This window comes from Nanorana parkeri, unplaced genomic scaffold (assembly GCF_000935625.1).
Source record: "Nanorana parkeri isolate BGI_ZX_2015 unplaced genomic scaffold, ASM93562v1 scaffold116, whole genome shotgun sequence".
Lineage (NCBI taxonomy): Eukaryota > Metazoa > Chordata > Amphibia > Anura > Dicroglossidae > Nanorana > Nanorana parkeri.
Window position 1 is genome coordinate 665,215 of NW_017306384.1, and position 19,166 is coordinate 684,380.

Sequence of the window (19,166 nt, forward strand, 5' to 3'; positions counted from 1 at the left end):
GGTCCGAGGGACGTACAATGTCCCAGTACGAGCCAGTGTGCGCGGACGCACACGGAGGGGACATCCCGGCAGTATCGCTGGGCCGCGCAGGCGCAGACGCCCTGTGACCCGGCGGAATCCGCCCCGCACGGCGTGACGTCATTACACTGGCGTGCGCGGGTGACGTCATCACGGCGGCGCACGCGCAGTACACGCCTTCAGCCTATTTAAAGCCCCACAGGGCTTTAGATCATTGCTGTGTGATTTTCAGCCAGCACCAGTCGTCTGTTGATCTTGCTCCTGTTGATACCTGTGACCTGGCTTCCTCCCTGACTATTCTCCTGGTTTACCCTTCTGTACCTTTGTTGCCTGCCTCCTACTGACCCGGCTTGCCTCTTGACTCTCCATTGGATCCTGCCTTGTACTTCGCTGCCCGCCTGTTACCAACCCGGCTCGTCTGAACTCTCTATTTGCCTTCTAGGATCCTGCACGGCTGCCTATCCTGCCTGCACAATATGAGGTGGAGGCGATTTTGGACTTCCATAGGCGCGGGGGCACGAGTCAGTTCCTCATCAAGTGGAAGGGCTATGGCCCAGAAGAAAACTCATGGGAGCCCATGTCCGCAATACATGCCCCACGACTCATTCGGATCTTTTTTCAGAACAACCCAGCCAAGGCCTGGAGGTCGCCCCTTGGGGGGGGGCTATGTCGGGTCCCGGTCCGAGTGGCTCCAGGTCGGGTGCCGGTCCGAGGGACGTACAATGTCCCAGTACGAGCCAGTGTGCGGGGACGCACATGGAGGGGACATCCCGGCAGTATCGCTGGGCCGCGCAGGCGCAGACGCCCTGTGACCCGGCGGGATCCGCCCCGCACGGCGTGACGTCATTACACTGGCGTGCGCGGGTGACGTCATCACGGCGATGCACGCGCAGTACACGCCTTCAGCCTATTTAAAGTCCCACAGGGCTTTAGATCATTGCTGTGTGATTTTCAGCCAGCACCAGTCGTCTGTTGATCTTGCTTCTGTTGATACCTGTGACCTGGCTTCCTCCCTGACTATTCTCCTGGATTACCCTTCTGTACCTTGTTGCCTGCCTCCTACTGACCCGGCTTGCCTCTTGACTCTCCATTGGATCCTGCCTTGTACTTCGCTGCCCGCCTGTTACCAACCCGGCTTGTCTGACCTCTCTATTTGCCTTCTAGGATCCTGCACGGCTGCCTATCCTGCCTGCACGCTACCTGTTGCTGATACCTGGTATCCTGATCCGGCACCCGTGCACCCCCTGCCTGACCCACACTGTCTCAAACCCAGTGCTCATCAGACAGGGTTGCAAGGGAGGTCCTCCTCATCATCTCGGGCCCACACCGCGGACCTAACATCTTGCCTGTGTGCATGGCATTATGAAATCTGAAGACTACCAAAGAATTCTGGGGTGCAATGTAGGGCCCAGTGTCAGAAAGTTGGGTCTCCGTCAGAAGTCATGGGTGAGCAGGACAATGACTCAAATCGCACATCAAAAAGCACCCAGAAATGGTTTCAGACAAAGTGCTGGAGATTACTGGAATGGCCAGCAATGAGTCCAGATCTAAATCCCATAGAGCACCTGTGGAGAGACCTCAAAACAGCAGTTGGGAAAAGGACACTTCCAATCTGAGACACCTGGAGCAGTTGGCGAAAGAAGAGTGGTCCAAAATTCCTGTAGAGAGGTGTAGGAAACACATAGATGGTTACAGGAAGCGATTGATTTCAGTTTTCAGTTTTTGGCTGTGCTACCAAATATTAACCTCTTGCCGTCCGCCCGTAGTAAAAAAAACGGAAGGACGGCACTGCTGCATTGGCGGGTTGCCGTCTTCAGACGGCAATTTTTTTCTGCTCGCGCGCGCCCCCTAGCGGGCACGCACGGGCAGAAAAGACCCGACCGTTGCACACACCCGTTACCAGGTGTTTCACATATAGGCGATCAGCGGGTCCATAGCCTGCCAGGGAAACTGTTTGTTTTTTTTACATTTCTGTAATTTTTCCTTAATATAGTAAAAAAATAAAAACCCCAGTGGTGAATAAATACCACCAAAAGAAAGCTCTATCTGTCCCCAAAAAAGGGTATAAAATTCATTTCAGAACAGCGCTGCATGACGGAATAAATGTCAGTCAAAGTACCGCAGCGCTGAATACTGAAAAATGGCCTGGATGGGAAGGGGGTTTAACACCGCGGATGTCAACTGGTTAATTGAGGGTTCCAATAATTTTGTCCAGTCCATTTTTGGAGTTTTGCATGGAATGTGTCCGGTTTGGCTTTTTTTTCTCCACTTTTTTTGTGTCATACCAATACATAGTTACATAGTTACATAGTATTTGAGGTTGAATAAAGACATTAGTCCATTAGTAATACAAACAAAAGAAATAAACATAAGAATGCAATGCCTAAATATTTGTAATTGCAACAAATGGCTGACAGAAATGCAAGGGGTGCCAATATTTTTGGCCATGACTGTAAATCCACTTTGTGTGAACCAAATACATTTGCAAACCCAGAGAGCAGAGTTGTGGGAGGGACCCAGCAAGCCTCACCTACTACAGGCTGCCTGCAGAAAACTCCAGGAGGGGCGGAGACAAGACCAGTCACCCTGCACAAGGAAAGAGAGCAGCAGTGACAGGTCTGTATATCAGGCAAAGTTTCACACTGGATTACTGTACAGATCTGGAAGAAATACACAAAGCACACCAAGATGCACAGAAGAATACACATGAATACTCTTTTATTTAGACAATATTTGCTTTTCGTAGGCTGCACTCACACATAGTGTTTGAGGTTTTCGTATGGTTTTCCGTGCAGAAGACCGTGATGAAAATGCTAATATGTTTTAAATCCGCACACTTAAATAGCCGCGAATGCATTATCGCGTTTGCACTATTTCGGGGGCTGTGCGGTTTTGTACCACATGGCCCCCGCAATGGTGTAAACAATGCACATTGGAGTGCATTGAATTCCCTGTTTAGAGCGGCTCCATGCGTATCCGTACAGCCGAATACGCACGGACAGCCGCTCAGGTGTGAGTGGAGCCTTAAGCCCGGGACACATTGCACGAAAAGCCGTGCAGACCGAAGCAAAGCTGTCCGGCACAGAGCTTTGCATGCAGTGTGTGAGCTGAATGAAGGCAGATGATTGACTGCACCTTCAGTCAATCAGCTCGTGCGTAACAACCGGCCACACGTCGCATCGTGACGCGCGGGTTTATACGCGCTAGCCGATTGGCTGAAGATGAAATGTTTCACCTTGGCATGCTCAGCTATGTGAGCTCTCGCAAGCTGACGTGCCGAGGAGAAAATTTCATGACACACTGCTGGCAAAGGGAGCTCCGCGCTGCTTAGTGTGCAGTGTCTCACAGCCTTTAGAGTTCAGTTTCAACTTTTCTCTTAACAATTGAAGCGTCTTTTTTTTTTTTTTTGCAGGTGCTAATGGGAATAGCTTCACTGTTTTACAAAGCAAAGATGACATATTACTTGTGTGCTGTTTTCTGAAATATTTAGTTGCATCGCATTTTTGTGATACTTATTGACTTTCTGCTTAAATGAGTCATGTGATGTGGGGTCACCTGACTGTGACTTAGTTCTGCACAGCTGATTTCCTTCCCCACTAGCTGAGTGCACAGCAAGCGCAGCATATTCTGTGAATGTAGATGGGTGACTGGACTGGGCTGTGATCCAGGAACTATACGGTGGGGTGGGGGACAGGCTGAGGCTGGCTGTTATAAAGGGAATATAGTTGTGCTTTATTGCAGGCTGTGTGTATGAGGTTGCAAGTTGCCGCAAGCGAAGGACTCTGACGGTTTCAGGATGGCAGAGAGAAAGCGTTTGCAGCACTGGAGAGACCAGATGAGTAAGGAGTTGGACAGAGTCATGGATTTCTGGATTCAGCACTCCGAAGACAAGGAATATGGGTAATTAGGTCTTAATCCTAGACTGATCAATGTATAACTAGTTATTTAAAGGACAACTCCCTTTTATATGTGACAGATCTCAAAATGCAATATGTTCCAGTGACTTATTTGTCTATAAAACTTACGAAGCACTGCCTTTGCTTTATAGGGCCAGCACAGTGTTTAACTGCTTCAGGACCGCTTAAAGTACATAAATGTCAGCATCCTGAAGCAGTTTTACCAAGATCACGACTGCTGCAATATTTGTACGGAATGGCCTGCGATACTCCCCCTTCTTCTTTTTCTTCTTTTTTTTTTTTCTTTTTTATATATATTTACTTTTTTTTTTTTTTTAATATATTTGATGCACTTTGCTCCAGATTTGTGATGCTAGTGTAATGTTTTTCATAAATGAGGTTTAATAGACTCCAGGAAAGAAGACTCGTAACTCCAGGCAAAAAGCTTAACTGTCGCATCTTGAAGAAGTGGTCACGGGGACTTCTTAAGTTGTGATTGTTTTCTTAGGTGATACTCCAGTTTCAGACAAGCGCGAAACAAGTGCAGATGAAAACAGGTGCAAAACACGTGCAGTTGGAAAAGTAGTGCAAGCTCAGGTCAACACAGGTGCATGTTAAAAGGCAGATTTGCACATTAAAAAAAATGATCTAAGAGGCTAAAACTGTCGCAATTGCTTTGATAAATTCCCTTAACTGAATATACACGCTTCAAAATGCTGTACATGCATAATCGTGAGTACTTTATGCCTCATTACATGTGTTGTTTACACTGGATTTTTCTGCCAGCAGGATCCATTAGCTGGGAATTTATCAAAAGTGAAGCAGACAGAATCAGAAACAGTAAGGCATAGTAACTAATTAGCCTCTCTCTTCAGCCCAGCGGCGTCACAAGGGGGGTGCGGCCCACACCCGGGTGACACCATTAGAGGGGTGACACCTCTCTAATGCAGGCAGGGTGGTGTCAGGAAGACAGAGGAGGATATGTGCGGGACGGTGCCTATTTACAGTCTCCCATGGCTCGCAGGAAGATGCGACTGCAGGCAGATGCAGCTGCCTGAGGTCCTGCACTTGCTGGGGACCTCGGCAACTCTATAGCTACAAACCACTGAGGGCTCGTTTAAACCAGTTGCAGCAACGGGTGTTTTTTTACCACAATGGATCAATGCAGCTCACTGTGAATTGTTTTTCTATGTGCCTGGTTCATGTCAAGATGTTGATCTGATGTGCGGTGCGGAAAAATTCAGACATGCTGCAGGACTCTGGGGGGGATTTATCATAGCAATTGCGAGTGTTTGAACTTGCACAGAATATATTTGATGCACTTTGCTCCAGATTTGTGATGCTAGTGTAATGTTTTTCATAAATGAGGTTTAATAGACTCCAGGAAAGAAGACTCGTAACTCCAGGCAAAAAGCTTAACTGTCGCATCTTGAAGAAGTGGTCACGGGGACTTCTTAAGTTGTGATTGTTTTCTTAGGTGATACTCCAGTTTCAGACAAGCGCGAAACAAGTGCAGATGAAAACAGGTGCAAAACACGTGCAGTTGGAAAAGTAGTGCAAGCTCAGGTCAACACAGGTGCATGTTAAAAGGCAGATTTGCACATTAAAAAAAATGATCTAAGAGGCTAAAACTGTCGCAATTGCTTTGATAAATTCCCTTAACTGAATATACACGCTTCAAAATGCTGTACATGCATAATCGTGAGTACTTTATGCCTCATTACATGTGTTGTTTACACTGGATTTTTCTGCCAGCAGGATCCATTAGCTGGGAATTTATCAAAAGTGAAGCAGACAGAATCAGAAACAGTAAGGCATAGTAACTAATTAGCCTCTCTCTTCAGCCCAGCGGCGTCACAAGGGGGGTGCGGCCCACACCCGGGTGACACCATTAGAGGGGTGACACCTCTCTAATGCAGGCAGGGTGGTGTCAGGAAGACAGAGGAGGATATGTGCGGGACGGTGCCTATTTACAGTCTCCCATGGCTCGCAGGAAGATGCGACTGCAGGCAGATGCAGCTGCCTGAGGTCCTGCACTTGCTGGGGACCTCGGCAGCCGCATCTGCCAAAAAATGTTAAGTGCCGATACCGTCTTGTGCCCGGCTGTCAGCTGGCCTGAAACTGGACACTGGACCCCAAAACTGGACTGTCCGGCTGAATCCCGGACATGTGGCAACCCACAGCCATCAGAGGAGGTAAGTATGGTCCTGTTGGAGGGGAGACCTAGCTCTGTGTATTGAGGGGTCTAGGGAGGAGGGCAGAAAATGTGTACATGTACTTTAACTATAATTAGTTTCCAGAAGAACCAGAATAGAAATGTCCATGACTCACTTGTTTGTTTTCTGCTCATAGAGGTTTCTTCACCTGTCTCAGTCAAGATGGAACAGTTTACGATCCACTGAAGTACCTTTGGCTACAAGGCAGGCAGGTACAGTAATTACCAAGGCTAATGCTGGCTATACACAGTCAGATTTTATTCTAGTTTTGATCAACAAAATGTACCAGTTAAATTTAAACCTTTCATCAGATTCACAGTTTAGATTATCCATCATCAGTTATAACTAAAGAGCCTCTGAACTCTAACCTGTCTACTTCTGTTTCCTGTGGTCTGTGGCTTTATGAGCCTATCCACCAAACTTTGATTCCCCCTGACAAATGTGCCAATACCCTGTTTCACTGAAAATAAGACCTACTCCGAAAATAAGACCTAGTACTATTTTTGGGAATTGCTAAAATATAAGACCTACCCCGAAAATAAGACCTAGTTGTGACCATTGCCAGGGCCGGTGGTGGCATAAGGGGGGAACCTGAAGAGCCGCGGGAGAGAATCAGTGGTGCAAATGAAGCCAGTACTAGAGGAAGCGAGGCGGCAGCACATGGAGCAGAGCCGCATAAGCCAATGCCTCCTCTATAGCGCCGACTCCTGTCACAGGCGGATTGATACCAAATGCACTCCACCTGTGAGGAATCTATAGTTAAAGCGCTCTTGGAAAGGTATGGCACCCCCGATTGCCCTGATCACCCTATTCTTAACTTTGCCATTTTGGATTATTTAATTTGGATTTGCATTAACTTTGGATTGTTATATATTAAAAATAAATAAATAAATAAGACCTACCCCGAAAATAAGACCTAGTGTGTTTTTTTGAGCCAAAAAAAATATAAGACAGTGTCTTATTTTCGGGGAAACACGGTAGGAGATCGCCTGTTAAACAAATATTGTGCTGTACACAGCATTAGGAGTGAACCACAACTCCTTGATGGAGATGCACTTAGCAATCAGTAGTTACCAGCTGACTATATATTTTGCAATCAATAGCAATTATTTCCCCTTAAAAATCAGTTGGAGTGGGTCTGCAGGTACCCAAATGAGGGGGTCTGCAGGTAATGGTCCTGTATGAGGACCATTACCGAGTACAGCCTTCAGGTACCCATAGACACGAGGACCATTGCCCAGTACTGTATGCAGGTACCCATAGACCAGGGAACCATTGCCCAGTACAGTCTGCAGGTACCCAAAGACATGAGGACCATTGGTTTCTACAGCCTGCAGGTACCCGTAGACATGACAACCATTGCCCAGTACAGTGTGCAGATACCCATAGACATGAGGGCCATCGCCCAGTACAGCCATCAGGTACCCAAAGACATGAGTACCATTGCCCAATACAGTCTGCAGGTACCCATATACATGAGTACTATTGCCCAGTACATTCTGCAGGTATCCATTGACATCAGGACCATTGCACAGACAATCTGCAGGTACCATAGACATCAGGACCATTGCCCAGTACAGCCAAGTTGGGTGATCATTATCTTGTGCCTATAGATACCCTTTAGTTACACCTCTGATTGGAAGTCTTTATTAAAGTAGGTCTAAACCCAATCACCAAAATCTGAAATAAGCTTTAAGAAGCTAATTTCAAAAGTTTTCAATTTGCTTTCATTACCATAATCCCCGTTGACCCTTATTCTGACTCCTACTGTGATTTATCCCTTGCTGAGACCTATACCTGGCCTGCATAAGCAGATATAATCACTGCGGACAATCCTTATCAGATAGCTGAACTCTCCAAATACATTTTCATCCACAAAGTGCTTTATTTGAATGCAGCAGGGTTACAGCAGACAACAGGATACATCAGATGAATGAACAGATGGTATTTGAAGGTCAGAGATTGTAATGTTTCCAAGCATGCAAGCAGATTAATATATGGCCATATTACTGTCAGACATTTTGATGCAAGAAAACCACATGTCTAAGAAGGGCGAAATGCATCATACTGTGTTTCCCCGAAAGTAAGACCTTCCCCGAAAATAAGACCTAGCACTATCTCCAGAGGTAACAGAGAAAAACATGGTGCAATAACCCAAAACGACCAAAAGATGTCAGTATAATTACCAGCTATACTAAAACCAAAGATAATGGCTTAAAAGAGAACTATGGGTTAGTGTTTCTCCCCATAGTTCTAGGGTCACGGGAGGACATACAGTATATGAGCTCTTCCCATGACCCAAAGCTCAGTATATAGCAGCCTATTGCCTGAGAGCGCCGCAGCTGTGACAGATTCTGACAATACTGTCAAGGTCCACCCAGCTGCGTGAGTGACAGCTGGCTCTGCCTATCTGGAGGCAGAGCCAGCTGTGCCCGCCCTCTCCCCATCCGTTCCTCCACTCAGCGCTGGAGGATTGGAGAGGGGAGAGAGGGAATCCCTGCGGGGAGTGGTGACCGACAGTCATCGCTCTCTGCAGGGAGATGATCAGAAAGTGAGCAAGCAACGGTATGTGTTCGCTCACTTCCCGATCAATAGAGCCGACCTGTGACAGCTTGTTTGTCACAGGTCGGCTCTAACTATGAGGATGAGTAGAACTCACTCACCTCATAGTTCTCCTTTTAAAGAAAATTAACTATGTAATTTTCCATTTCACATTCATATGGATATTAACCCTGGCTATGCATTTTGTCATATTTTTATACTGTGTAACAGCACAACCCTGCTGCAGCATTTGATCGGTGCTTTGAATTTACCTCGGTAATCTTCACAAACAAGGTTTATCAAGAACTGTTTAAAACTCCGCAAGAGGTATTTGGTCGATCAAGGTTTGCTTGCTTTTCTCTCTTCACCTTCAGTTGAAGTAGACTGTCGGCTGCATTCCCTATGAAGGGAATGTATCAAAACTGGAGCAGTTGCCCATGGCAACCAATCAGCATCTCTCTTCAGTTTTCTCAATTGGGATTTGAAAATGAGAGAGGGAAGCTGATTGGTTACGATGCAAATCTGCTCCAGATTTTGTCTGCTCCAGTTTTGATAAATTCCCTTTATTGAGTTTCTAAGCTGCCCTCACTGTTCGGGTATTCTGACCTCGTCACACCCGCCGTTGTGAGAATACAACCGCCCATCAGGAGATTAATCTGCTCATGGCCAGGACTGTAGTAGCTCCGGCTACTACAGTGCTTTACAAGATCCCCATGGGCCAACCATGGTATATGCATACTTACAAGCTGGCCAAGCCAAGCTGAACAATGTAAGTATGTTTAATACTTTTCATCTAGAGTTCAGCTTTCACAGACCCAAAAGGGAACAGAAAGGAGAAGTTCATTGTTTGGGTTTACATACATTTTAACCCCTTCGTGACTGACGACGTACAGTGTACGTCGCCATACTATTTCGGGATTCTGTTTTTCTAACAGGTTTGGATGTATTGTCGTCTGTACAGAAAGATGCCCAGGTTCCATAGACAGGAAATACTTGCGTCTGCCATTGCAGGTGAACCTTTCATATACACTATCATCTGTATAATCACTGTTTTCCTAAACATACACATTTTGGTTATCATTCTTAAAGGAGAACTCAAGTCCAGGTAATATGGAGGTTGCTGTTTCACAATGACTGCCTGTTGAAATCAATAAATACGCCATATTGCAATTTAAGAACCACTTGTATACAGCCCAGTACCTGATACTTTCACAGACTGTGTGTCTGATTCCACTTCCTCTATCAAATATTACAGTACAGCTTACACACAGCAAAGTAATGAAAGCTGTGCTTCGCTTTTTTATTTCAGGCCTACTCAGGTGCAGGGTGCTAAATAAGAGTGGTCACACAGAAGAATAAAAATGTACTTTTCTCCCGTAAGAGATGTGAGGGCATCAAAACACATTTTTATTTAAAAGAAATAAAAAATAATAATTTATGGTATACTTTTATTATCTTTTGATAGACATTACTTGGTGGATTTCTACTTTACGTCTCTGTTCACACTTGCGCATCTGCATTTTCATACATTAAGCACTTTTGATGTTTTCCTGTGTTATGCATTTTTTGTTTAGGCCAATGAAGGAACAATAAAGTATAGGTTGCTAGGGGTGGGGGCTTGTTGTCCTGCACTAAAAATGCACGAAAATGTTACATGCATTTTTCTTGCAGTCCTTTTTGAAGTTTATGGGGCAAAAAGTGAATTATGTTGCACCAAAAGAAGCGGCCCCAACATTTTCTAAATCGTACTGAAGTGCATTGCTTATGTATGAACGGGCCCCTTAGAAAATAATAGGATTCCTTTCGTCGTGCATTGTCACGCGATGGGCAAAGCTCTTCAAACTGCACAGGTGTGAACGGGGACTAATGGATTTTAGAATGAACATTTTTTTGCCATCAAAATCTTTGTTGCTGTCACCGTTTTCATATTTGTTCTCTTCCCTAACTGCTAAGGACTGTTTTGACCCCAGCATGAATACTGTAACTCTGACTAACCATGCAGCAATGACCATTTATTGTTATAACTGCTCAGCAGAACTACAGTTGTTATGAGTTGCTGCCGAATCCACAAAATTCTGGGTGGGCACCCCTGTGTTGGGCAGCAGCATTCTTATCTCTCCGAGACTTTAATCATTAGATTTCTCAGCAGTAGTAAATATGTACCACCCTCACTAGGCTTAAAGGAGAACTATGTGGTGAGTGCTTTCCACTCATCCTCATAGTTAGAGCCAATCTGTGATAAAGAAGCTGTCGCAGGTCGGCTCTATCAATCAGGAAGTGAGCAGAAACATGCACCGATCTGCTTACCTCCCGATTGTCTCCCTGCAGTGAGCGGTGACTGTCAGTCACTGCTCTCTGCGGGGATTCCCCCCCTCCCCTTTCCGATCCTCCAGCGCTGAGTGGAGAAAGGAACAGGGGAGGGGGCGGGCACAGCCGGCTCTGCCTCCTAGATAGGCAGAGCCCGCAGTCACTCACACAGCAGGGTGATCTCAACAGTAATGTCAAGATCCGTCCCGGCTGCAGCGCTCCCAGTATATCGCGGGCAATAGCCCGTGATATACTGAGCTTTGGGTCACGGGAGGAGGTTTGTATATGTAATTCGTGACCCTAAAGAGAACTATGGGGAAAAACACTTACCCCATGGTTCTCTTTTAAAGCTGAAATCTGAGCATAAAATGTTTTATTTAAATATATTCCTCAAGCAGGCTGTCTGCAAAAAATAAAATACACAAGGGGGCGGAGACCAGGCCAGTCGTCTGTACAAGGAGAGAAAGCAGCAGTGACTGGACTTTATTACAGGAAGCTCCAAGTTTCACACTGGATTACTGCACAGATCTGTAAGAAATACACAAAGCACACCAAGATTCAAGTAAGATTACACAGGACTCTTGTATTTAGACAATGCTTGCTTATCCCAGAGTTCAGCACTCCAGGCAAACCACTAAATACATATATGGGAGCTATCTGCCTGCCAAAGAATTAGTATTTCTGTCTATTTATTGCACAGCCAGCCTGGAGACCTGACTTTTCTCTGCTGCAGGTAAACAATGCAACAAAGTCATGTCCATCCCCCAGCCTATGAGTGGTGGAAGGAGAAGCAGCAACCTAATGAGTTCATGTGTGTCACTCTGCTCTCTTCCCAGTCATTTTGTTAGCATATGAGCACTGCAGCACAATTGATTGGCTTCTTGTGCTGCTTCTCTGTCTCCCAGTTTGAGCCCTGCTGTACGGGCTGATACCAAAACAACTCATTGTAGTTGTTTTAAAGTGTCTGTAAACCCTTATAATGAACTTCTCTCATGTTACCCCCTTTGGTCAGTAAAATATACCATTGAAAGTGTTTTGTTATACACTAAACAACCAGTTTTCCGACATCAGTAGATGTCGGATAACTGAAGTTTCTGGTTGCTTGAAAGGTAATAGCAAGACAAGGCACCCCCCACCCCAATAGCAGGCTGGCTATTACTCCCACCCACTCAGCAGAGGAGCAGACTGCATCTCACAAATATATGTAATGATATCACGCTACTTTTAATTTACATAAATACCTTAAATATGTGCTGATCACAGAAAATATTTTAAATTAATTTAAACAAACACGAATAGACAATGTACAGAATATCAGTGTGTATATAGTATGTATATATATATATAATGTGTATCAAAAAAGTTTCCACAGTGAGTGTTACCTGTCAATTTAGAAGCACTTGTTACATTCATACTTGGGGGTGTCGGGTGTTTTCTGAGTTGACTGCATCTGCCGTTTTATAATAAGCAAGCAACCTCTTTACTCTAAGCTCTGCATCCCTTTCTATATTTGTATCTGCTTGGAGTTTAGATTTCATTGGTCAGGGGAGGGTAACGCCATCACTTGGCTTTGCAGTTGCTCCAGCAGGAAGGAAAACCAGGGAATTCTGGTATTGAGATATGCGAGAAGCAAGCATATGATTTTCATGGCAAAATATCCGCGCTGACTGGAATTGGTATTTACTAAAGTAGTCCTTTTGACTGTGGAGTCTTATAATATGTATATTTATTCAGAACACCTTTATTGACATTTAAATCAACATTAAAAAATAGTGAACTTTTGCCTGACGAAGGGACCCTGCAAGGTCTGAACGCCACTATTTTTTAATATGCTGATTTAAATGTCAATAAAGGCTAGTGATATACAGGTGACATATCTTTTGCTTGAATTCCTGCGGTGCCATCCACAAGTCACTGCAGCACCCTCAAAGGAAATAAACAGGAGGGGGTATATTAGTCAGGTATGATGTGGGATATCTACATGATTATAATCTATATATGTCTGCATAGGAGGAGAGTTCCTAATGGCTCATGCTCAACCCTCCGCCGGCTCCCTCAAATGTGCCTTTGTGGTGACACGTGATGGTCAAGCAGTCAAGGTCCAGCGCACGATCTTCAGCGAGTGTTTTTACGTTATGGCAATGGATGAGCTGTGGAGGACCACACATAAAGAGCTGTACAAGGTGAAAGAGAGCAGTGATGACATTGGAAAATCAAGGTTCAGCATAAGTGCTGGCATGGATTTAAACATGTTTGGGATAAACATGGGTCTATACTACAAAAAAACAAATGTTAACCACTTGAGTCCCAGGTGCCATTTTTGAAATAGCGCTGGGATAACGGCTATTCATCCCAGCAGCATTTTTAAACAGGCTGGTTTCAACAGCTCCTGCCGGCAGTAGTGCTGGAACTGCAGGCCTTTAGTTGGCATCCAGCTCTAGACCCAGAAGCTCCTAATCTTCCAATGCTTCCACGGCATGCTCCATAGGATTGCACCTGCAACTTGTGCAGTGTAGCGTCGCAAGGGGAATAAAGCTCTCCTAAAGTAAAATGCTTATGTTCTCTTTGAGCTTTACCATTCCGCTGTGTCACATAAAAGTTGCACATGTGATTTTTATTCAGCAGACTTTCTCGATGTTTTATGGTAAATATATGTGGGTGCGCAAATTACACAAATGTTACAGTTGCATTTTTTTAAACTTCTTTTTACCATTTATTTACGATAAAAACCAAGGAAAGAGAAATATATGCATCCATATTTATTACCAAATTAAAGCTCTATCTGTCCCAAAAAAATATGTTAGGGTAGACAACAAAACCTAAAAGATATAATGTACAGAACAGAGAAATTGTTGAAAGAAAACAAATGCTCTGGGACTCAAGGGAGTTTAAAAAGAAGGCCCAGGACTGAAGTGGTGAAAAAGAAACAAAAACAAGGGCGGACCACTTGGTCTTTTTCTGCCATCAATCTTCTATGTCTTTAATGGGATAAAATATACACACCCATTGTGTGTAGTCAGACTTTTAAACTGGATCATACGCAATGATGTAGCCTATATATCTATATTTTAGAAGGCAGCACGAGAGATGATGGACCAGATTGTACATTGGGTGAGAGAGGATCCATCAGGTTTGGGAAGACCAGAGCTATCTGGAGCTGGTTCTGTGAATGCCATGGCAGTGCCAATGATGCTGTTAAACTTGGTGGACCAACTTTGTGAGGAGGATGAAGAAACAGCAAAGAAATATGAGGAGCTGGAAGACTGGAGTGTGGAGAGGATTTTGCAGCACTTACAGGTACCCAAGATGCTACACTACACTGGGAACGGATGGCAACCGCACATAGGAAAATATCATTTAAAGCTGAACATGAAGCTAAATATACAGATACATTACTTGTAAGGCAGCTGTTTTACCTTCCAAAGGATTTTTATTTCTGTCCATCCAGTCCTGGCATTTTAAACAGCCCTAGCACACAGCACAGCCCTGTCTGGCAGTGAGGAGACCTCATTTTTATCTCCTGCAGATAAATAACACTTACAGGTCTTGTCTCTCCCCATCCTGTGTTTGGCGCATAAAAGGAATAACAGCAGATTAATGAGCTAAGCTATCACTCTGCTCTTTACTAATTACAGGAGTGTCCCAGTAAAAGATTACAATTTTTCATTAACCAGACCCAGTCTACATGTTGTCACTCATTCATCTTATTCAGCCATCTTCCCTAACTGCTTAATCCTTATTGTTCCCATTATGCTTATTTTTTGAATTGCCAAGAATCTGAGTCTGTGAACATGCAGCTAGATGTATAACCAGATTACAATTTCCTCCTGAAATAATTCATGTGACGTGAGTCTACAATCAGTGAAAAGCCTGCTGAATCTGGATACATTGCATGTTACCCATATTAAAGTGGACCTATGGTTAAATGTTGACATCAAGCTGTATTGATACAGTATTGATAGGATAATTAAACAGAGTGCTGTAGAAGGGCTTAATGACTTATCATTTCCGGAGAAAGTGCTGCTCCAGGCTCCCTTCAGGGCTGGTTAGGAGGCCCAAGCAAGTGGCTACATGATTGCTTCTGAAGGGAAGGATTGGCGAATCTGGTCTCAAATGATGCCCAGTGTGGAGGAGTAACAGTTGTTTTGGCTGCGACTGTATGTGAGAGAGCGATTATCATTGAAATTATTTAGTAATACACTGTCTGTGCATGCAAATGCTAAGCCGAGACACAATATGGGTCTTCTCCCTGCCCTGGTCTCGTCCATCTATATAAAGAGTCCTGATGTACACGCAGCATTTACTATGGTCAGAACTGAGGAGAAAATGAATAAGGAGTTATCTATAGATATTGAAGGGTTACTGTAAGTTTTCTGATCTTTGGTGAATTGTGCAAAGACTGAACTATCATGTCTGTATCTCATGTTATGTGCTGCTTTGCGTTTATTTTAGCGTGATGGCCAGGCAGTTTTGGAGAATGTTTCTGAAGATGGAAAGGAGCTTCCAGGCTGCATGGGCCGGCATCAGAACCCTGGTAGGGAATATTCCTTAATATAATCATAGACAAAAATCTATTTATTTGCTTTTATCTAATTTTCTTCTCCCATCACAGGACATGCCCTTGAGGCTGGCTGGTTTCTTCTGCGCCAAGCCATCAGGCACTCTGATCATACTTTGAGACAGACAGCAGTGGAAAAGTTTGTGTTGCTGCCATTTCAGTCGGGGTGGGATCAAGAGCATGGAGGTCTCTTCTCCTTTCAAGATGTGGATGGACATTGCCCAACACAGGTGGAAAAAAAAAATTTAAAGAAGGGCCCATCACCCAAAACTAACACCAACTGCTAATAAGCAGCTGTTAATAGATGAGTTGAAGCTGAATTTCAAGCAAATGGCTAAATACAGAGGTGAAATGCATATACAGGAGCTGTTTTAACTACCAAATGGTTTGTATTTCTGTCCATCCAGTTCGAACATTTACAAAGCTATGCCACACAGCACAGCCCTGTCTGGAGGGCAGGATACCCGAGTTCAGTAACACATGTGGGCTGTACCAAATGCCATACATAATAATCATTTAAAGTTACACTAAAATGTATCTTATTTGTGTATCATTCAGCTGTAGATCCTCAAATCATCTCTGAATTCATGCTGACACTGTCCTTCCTTCTGGAGGGTGGCTACTTTTGTCCCCTATGGTCCCTGTGTGTGTTGTAAAGTAGCCACCGCTCCAAGCTCGCTCCGGTGATGGACTACAATCTCAATACAAATTAGTAAACTTAAAGGGTTATTAAACCCTCCGGTTTTTTTTTTTGCATATATCTACTGCTAGCAAGCAGTAGATTTATGCAAAAAGTGTGAAAAGGGTCAATACTTACCTGTGTCTTCCCGTCCGAAAATGTGAAAATTCTCGGGTGGCCGCAAAGCATCTTGGGGCAGGCGCAGTTCACATTTTCGGCCAGGACGCGAGGAGAGATACAAGGTAAGTCTATGGATGCATGCACCCGCATGCAGACACCGTGGGACAGGAAGTGCCAGCAAGCTCAGAGGAGTCAGCGCTGGATCGGAGACCCGCTGCAGTGCTGGAGGGACAGATGAAAAAGATAGGAAAGAAGATCGGATTAAGAAACATCATTTAAGGTAAGTGCTTTAATTAACATTAGGGGGAGGGAAAAAGATTTTTGACTTTAATGTCACTTTAACGTGAGATTGTAGTCCATCACAGGAGTAAACTTGGAGTTGTGGCTACTTTACAACACACACACACGGACCATGGGGAAGAAAAGTAGCCACCCTAACAGAATTCTACTGGTGTATGGCTAGCTTTACTTTTGTAACACCGCATATATGTGTTGCTGTCTGTGTCTCATTAGGGAGAATTCCTTTCACTTATTTTCCAGGAGATGCAACAGGAAATTATATAAAAATTTTACAAAGTGAAGGGAAACCCCCTTTTACATAGTTGTCACAGGGATGGGGAGATTTGCAAACGCTTCACAATTGTTACCAGGAGAAACGGAGATAAATCTCCCCAGCAGGGATGCAGGCAGTTATAAAAACCTGAAAGAAGATATTTACCAAAACAAGAAAAAATGATGACTTGTCACCCAAAACCCATGGTAATAATTAATGTGACAACTAATCACTTCTCATTTATCAAAGCATCTAAACAATTCCTGTATGTCAAACTGTGGCCAGCTCTTCCTTCTGCTTCTGTACTTCACTGAGAGACGGATTGTTGCCATCTATTTATTCTTTATCTGCTGGTAAATTTCCCAGGAATAATAAACGCCTCCTTGTAGCGTCTTACCTGTAGAGACAAATTGAGAAAGATTGGGCATTATTTAGACTTTGTGTGGCTATTTCACGTTTCTTCTTTTACAGCTGGAGTGGAACATGAAAATGTGGTGGCCGCACACAGAGGCTCTGATCGCTTTCCTGCTTGGATATCAGGAGACTCGAGATATACAGCTACTCGACCACTTCCAGACAGTCTTTGACTATGTTTTTACCCGGGTGCGTGAACTAAACTAACTAACAAATAGTAAAAGCCATGTTACTTTAAAAAAAAAAAGGGAATACATTTCCTGCTGCCCATGCTAAACATGAGGGAAAAGTCTACAGAAGTCCACTGGGAAACCAACACTTCCTAAATAGGTCAACGATGACTCCGGAAGTATAAGCCATTAGATCAGCGTAACAGCCAGGCAACTGGAATTTTCAGGAGAATGCCACAATGACAGGCTCCATGTTTGTTTCAGCACAGGTTTGATAATACACATTTATATTGTTACATTTTGCAGTGTGTCTATACCATAAGTCCTTTTTTCTGTTTTGTGTTTTTCAGTTTTTGGACACTGAATACGGGGAGTGGTTTGGCTACCTGAGTCAGGATGGAAAGGTAGCACTCACCATAAAAGGAGGCCCATTTAAAGGTTAGTCTAATATTTTCACAGTCAACTTGGATTACGATGTCCGTAAACTCAAAGATATCTGTAAGTTGGACTATACATGGTCTAATCCACACACACGATGCATTCAATTAAAGCAGTGGTTCTCAACCTGTGTAACCTCAGGACCCACATTTGTCCTTGGTCATTAAGTCCTGACCCAAGTTGCACTGCAATGGTACGCAGGGCATCGCGGTACTGCGCGTTCCGATGCGGGCAATAGATCTGTGGGTGGGCGGTGCATTTGGGGTGCCATTCCAATGAATGGCAATACAAGGCATTTCTCACACCAAAATGCGTGGTAGGTGTGATTGCGAAGTACAGTGCGTTAATCGCACAGGACTGTGCGATTAACGCACTGTACTAGTGTGAATGGGCCCTCAAAAACACACAACCACAGACACAATCTCACACACACACACACACACACACACACACACACACACACACACACATACACACTCCCAAAAAAGAAAAAAGTTTGTTCTTTTTTTATGATCCACCCAGTCTCTCTACCTTATGAGAACTGGAGTGGATCCTTAGCCTGGGGTCTGGTGTGGGCTGCTGTACTGTGATGGAGCTCCATCCACATGCGCATTGCTTGTACAGCTCCCTTGCACACCCTGTAGAGATGCCGAGAGCCAGTATGTTACATCACACCGGTCCAGGCACCTCTACAGGACATGCGAGGCAGCTGTAAGCAATGCACATATTGATGGAGCCCACCCTACCTCAAGCTGACACTCGGCACCGGGGCGCATATTTTGAATGGCTACTTGGCATGAGAACTGAAAGTGCTGCGCTAGGGGGAGGCTGAGGAGCCTCTCGCCTAGAAAGTGGAAGGCACACGGGGACCCAATCTGCACAGGGTTGCGACCCACTTTTGGTTCACGACCCACCAGTTGAGAACCAAGGAATTAGAGGACAAAAATTTGCAATGCACCATTCTAGAGTATAGGCTGAGCTAAAGACTGTTACATACAAGGAAAAAAACAAAAGGAACCCATGAAAACGATGCCACTCCACACATATATCCCAATAATAAATTGCTAATAAAGTGCCTCTAACTCCAAGAGCCAGAAAATATATATTGCAGCTTCTCCAGTTCCTAGGTGTGGTGGCTGCATTAGTTTTTTTTTGTTCAGGCTAAGTATATTTTCTGCAACTACAGAAAAATACTTCTTGATACTACCAGGAATCCAGTGTCCTTGTAAAGTTCAGCAAACTAAACTGGAGTCTCA

At 44.4% G+C, this 19,166-nt stretch overlaps 1 protein-coding gene across 1 annotated transcript in view; it reads left to right on the forward strand.

The window, feature by feature from the left end:
- Positions 1–3,734: 3,734 nt before the first annotated feature.
- RENBP (renin binding protein) overlaps positions 3,735–19,166 on the forward strand; it is a 19,302-nt gene continuing 3,870 nt past the window's right edge. Inside the window, exons 1-9 of the mRNA XM_018553308.1 lie at positions 3,735–3,918; positions 6,267–6,342; positions 9,607–9,682; positions 12,989–13,161; positions 14,051–14,275; positions 15,431–15,512; positions 15,591–15,766; positions 17,360–17,491; positions 17,823–17,910. Coding sequence (XP_018408810.1) covers positions 3,815–3,918; positions 6,267–6,342; positions 9,607–9,682; positions 12,989–13,161; positions 14,051–14,275; positions 15,431–15,512; positions 15,591–15,766; positions 17,360–17,491; positions 17,823–17,910 — 1,132 coding nt within the window. The 5' untranslated portion in view covers positions 3,735–3,814. The remainder of the gene's footprint in view (positions 3,919–6,266; positions 6,343–9,606; positions 9,683–12,988; positions 13,162–14,050; positions 14,276–15,430; positions 15,513–15,590; positions 15,767–17,359; positions 17,492–17,822; positions 17,911–19,166) is intronic.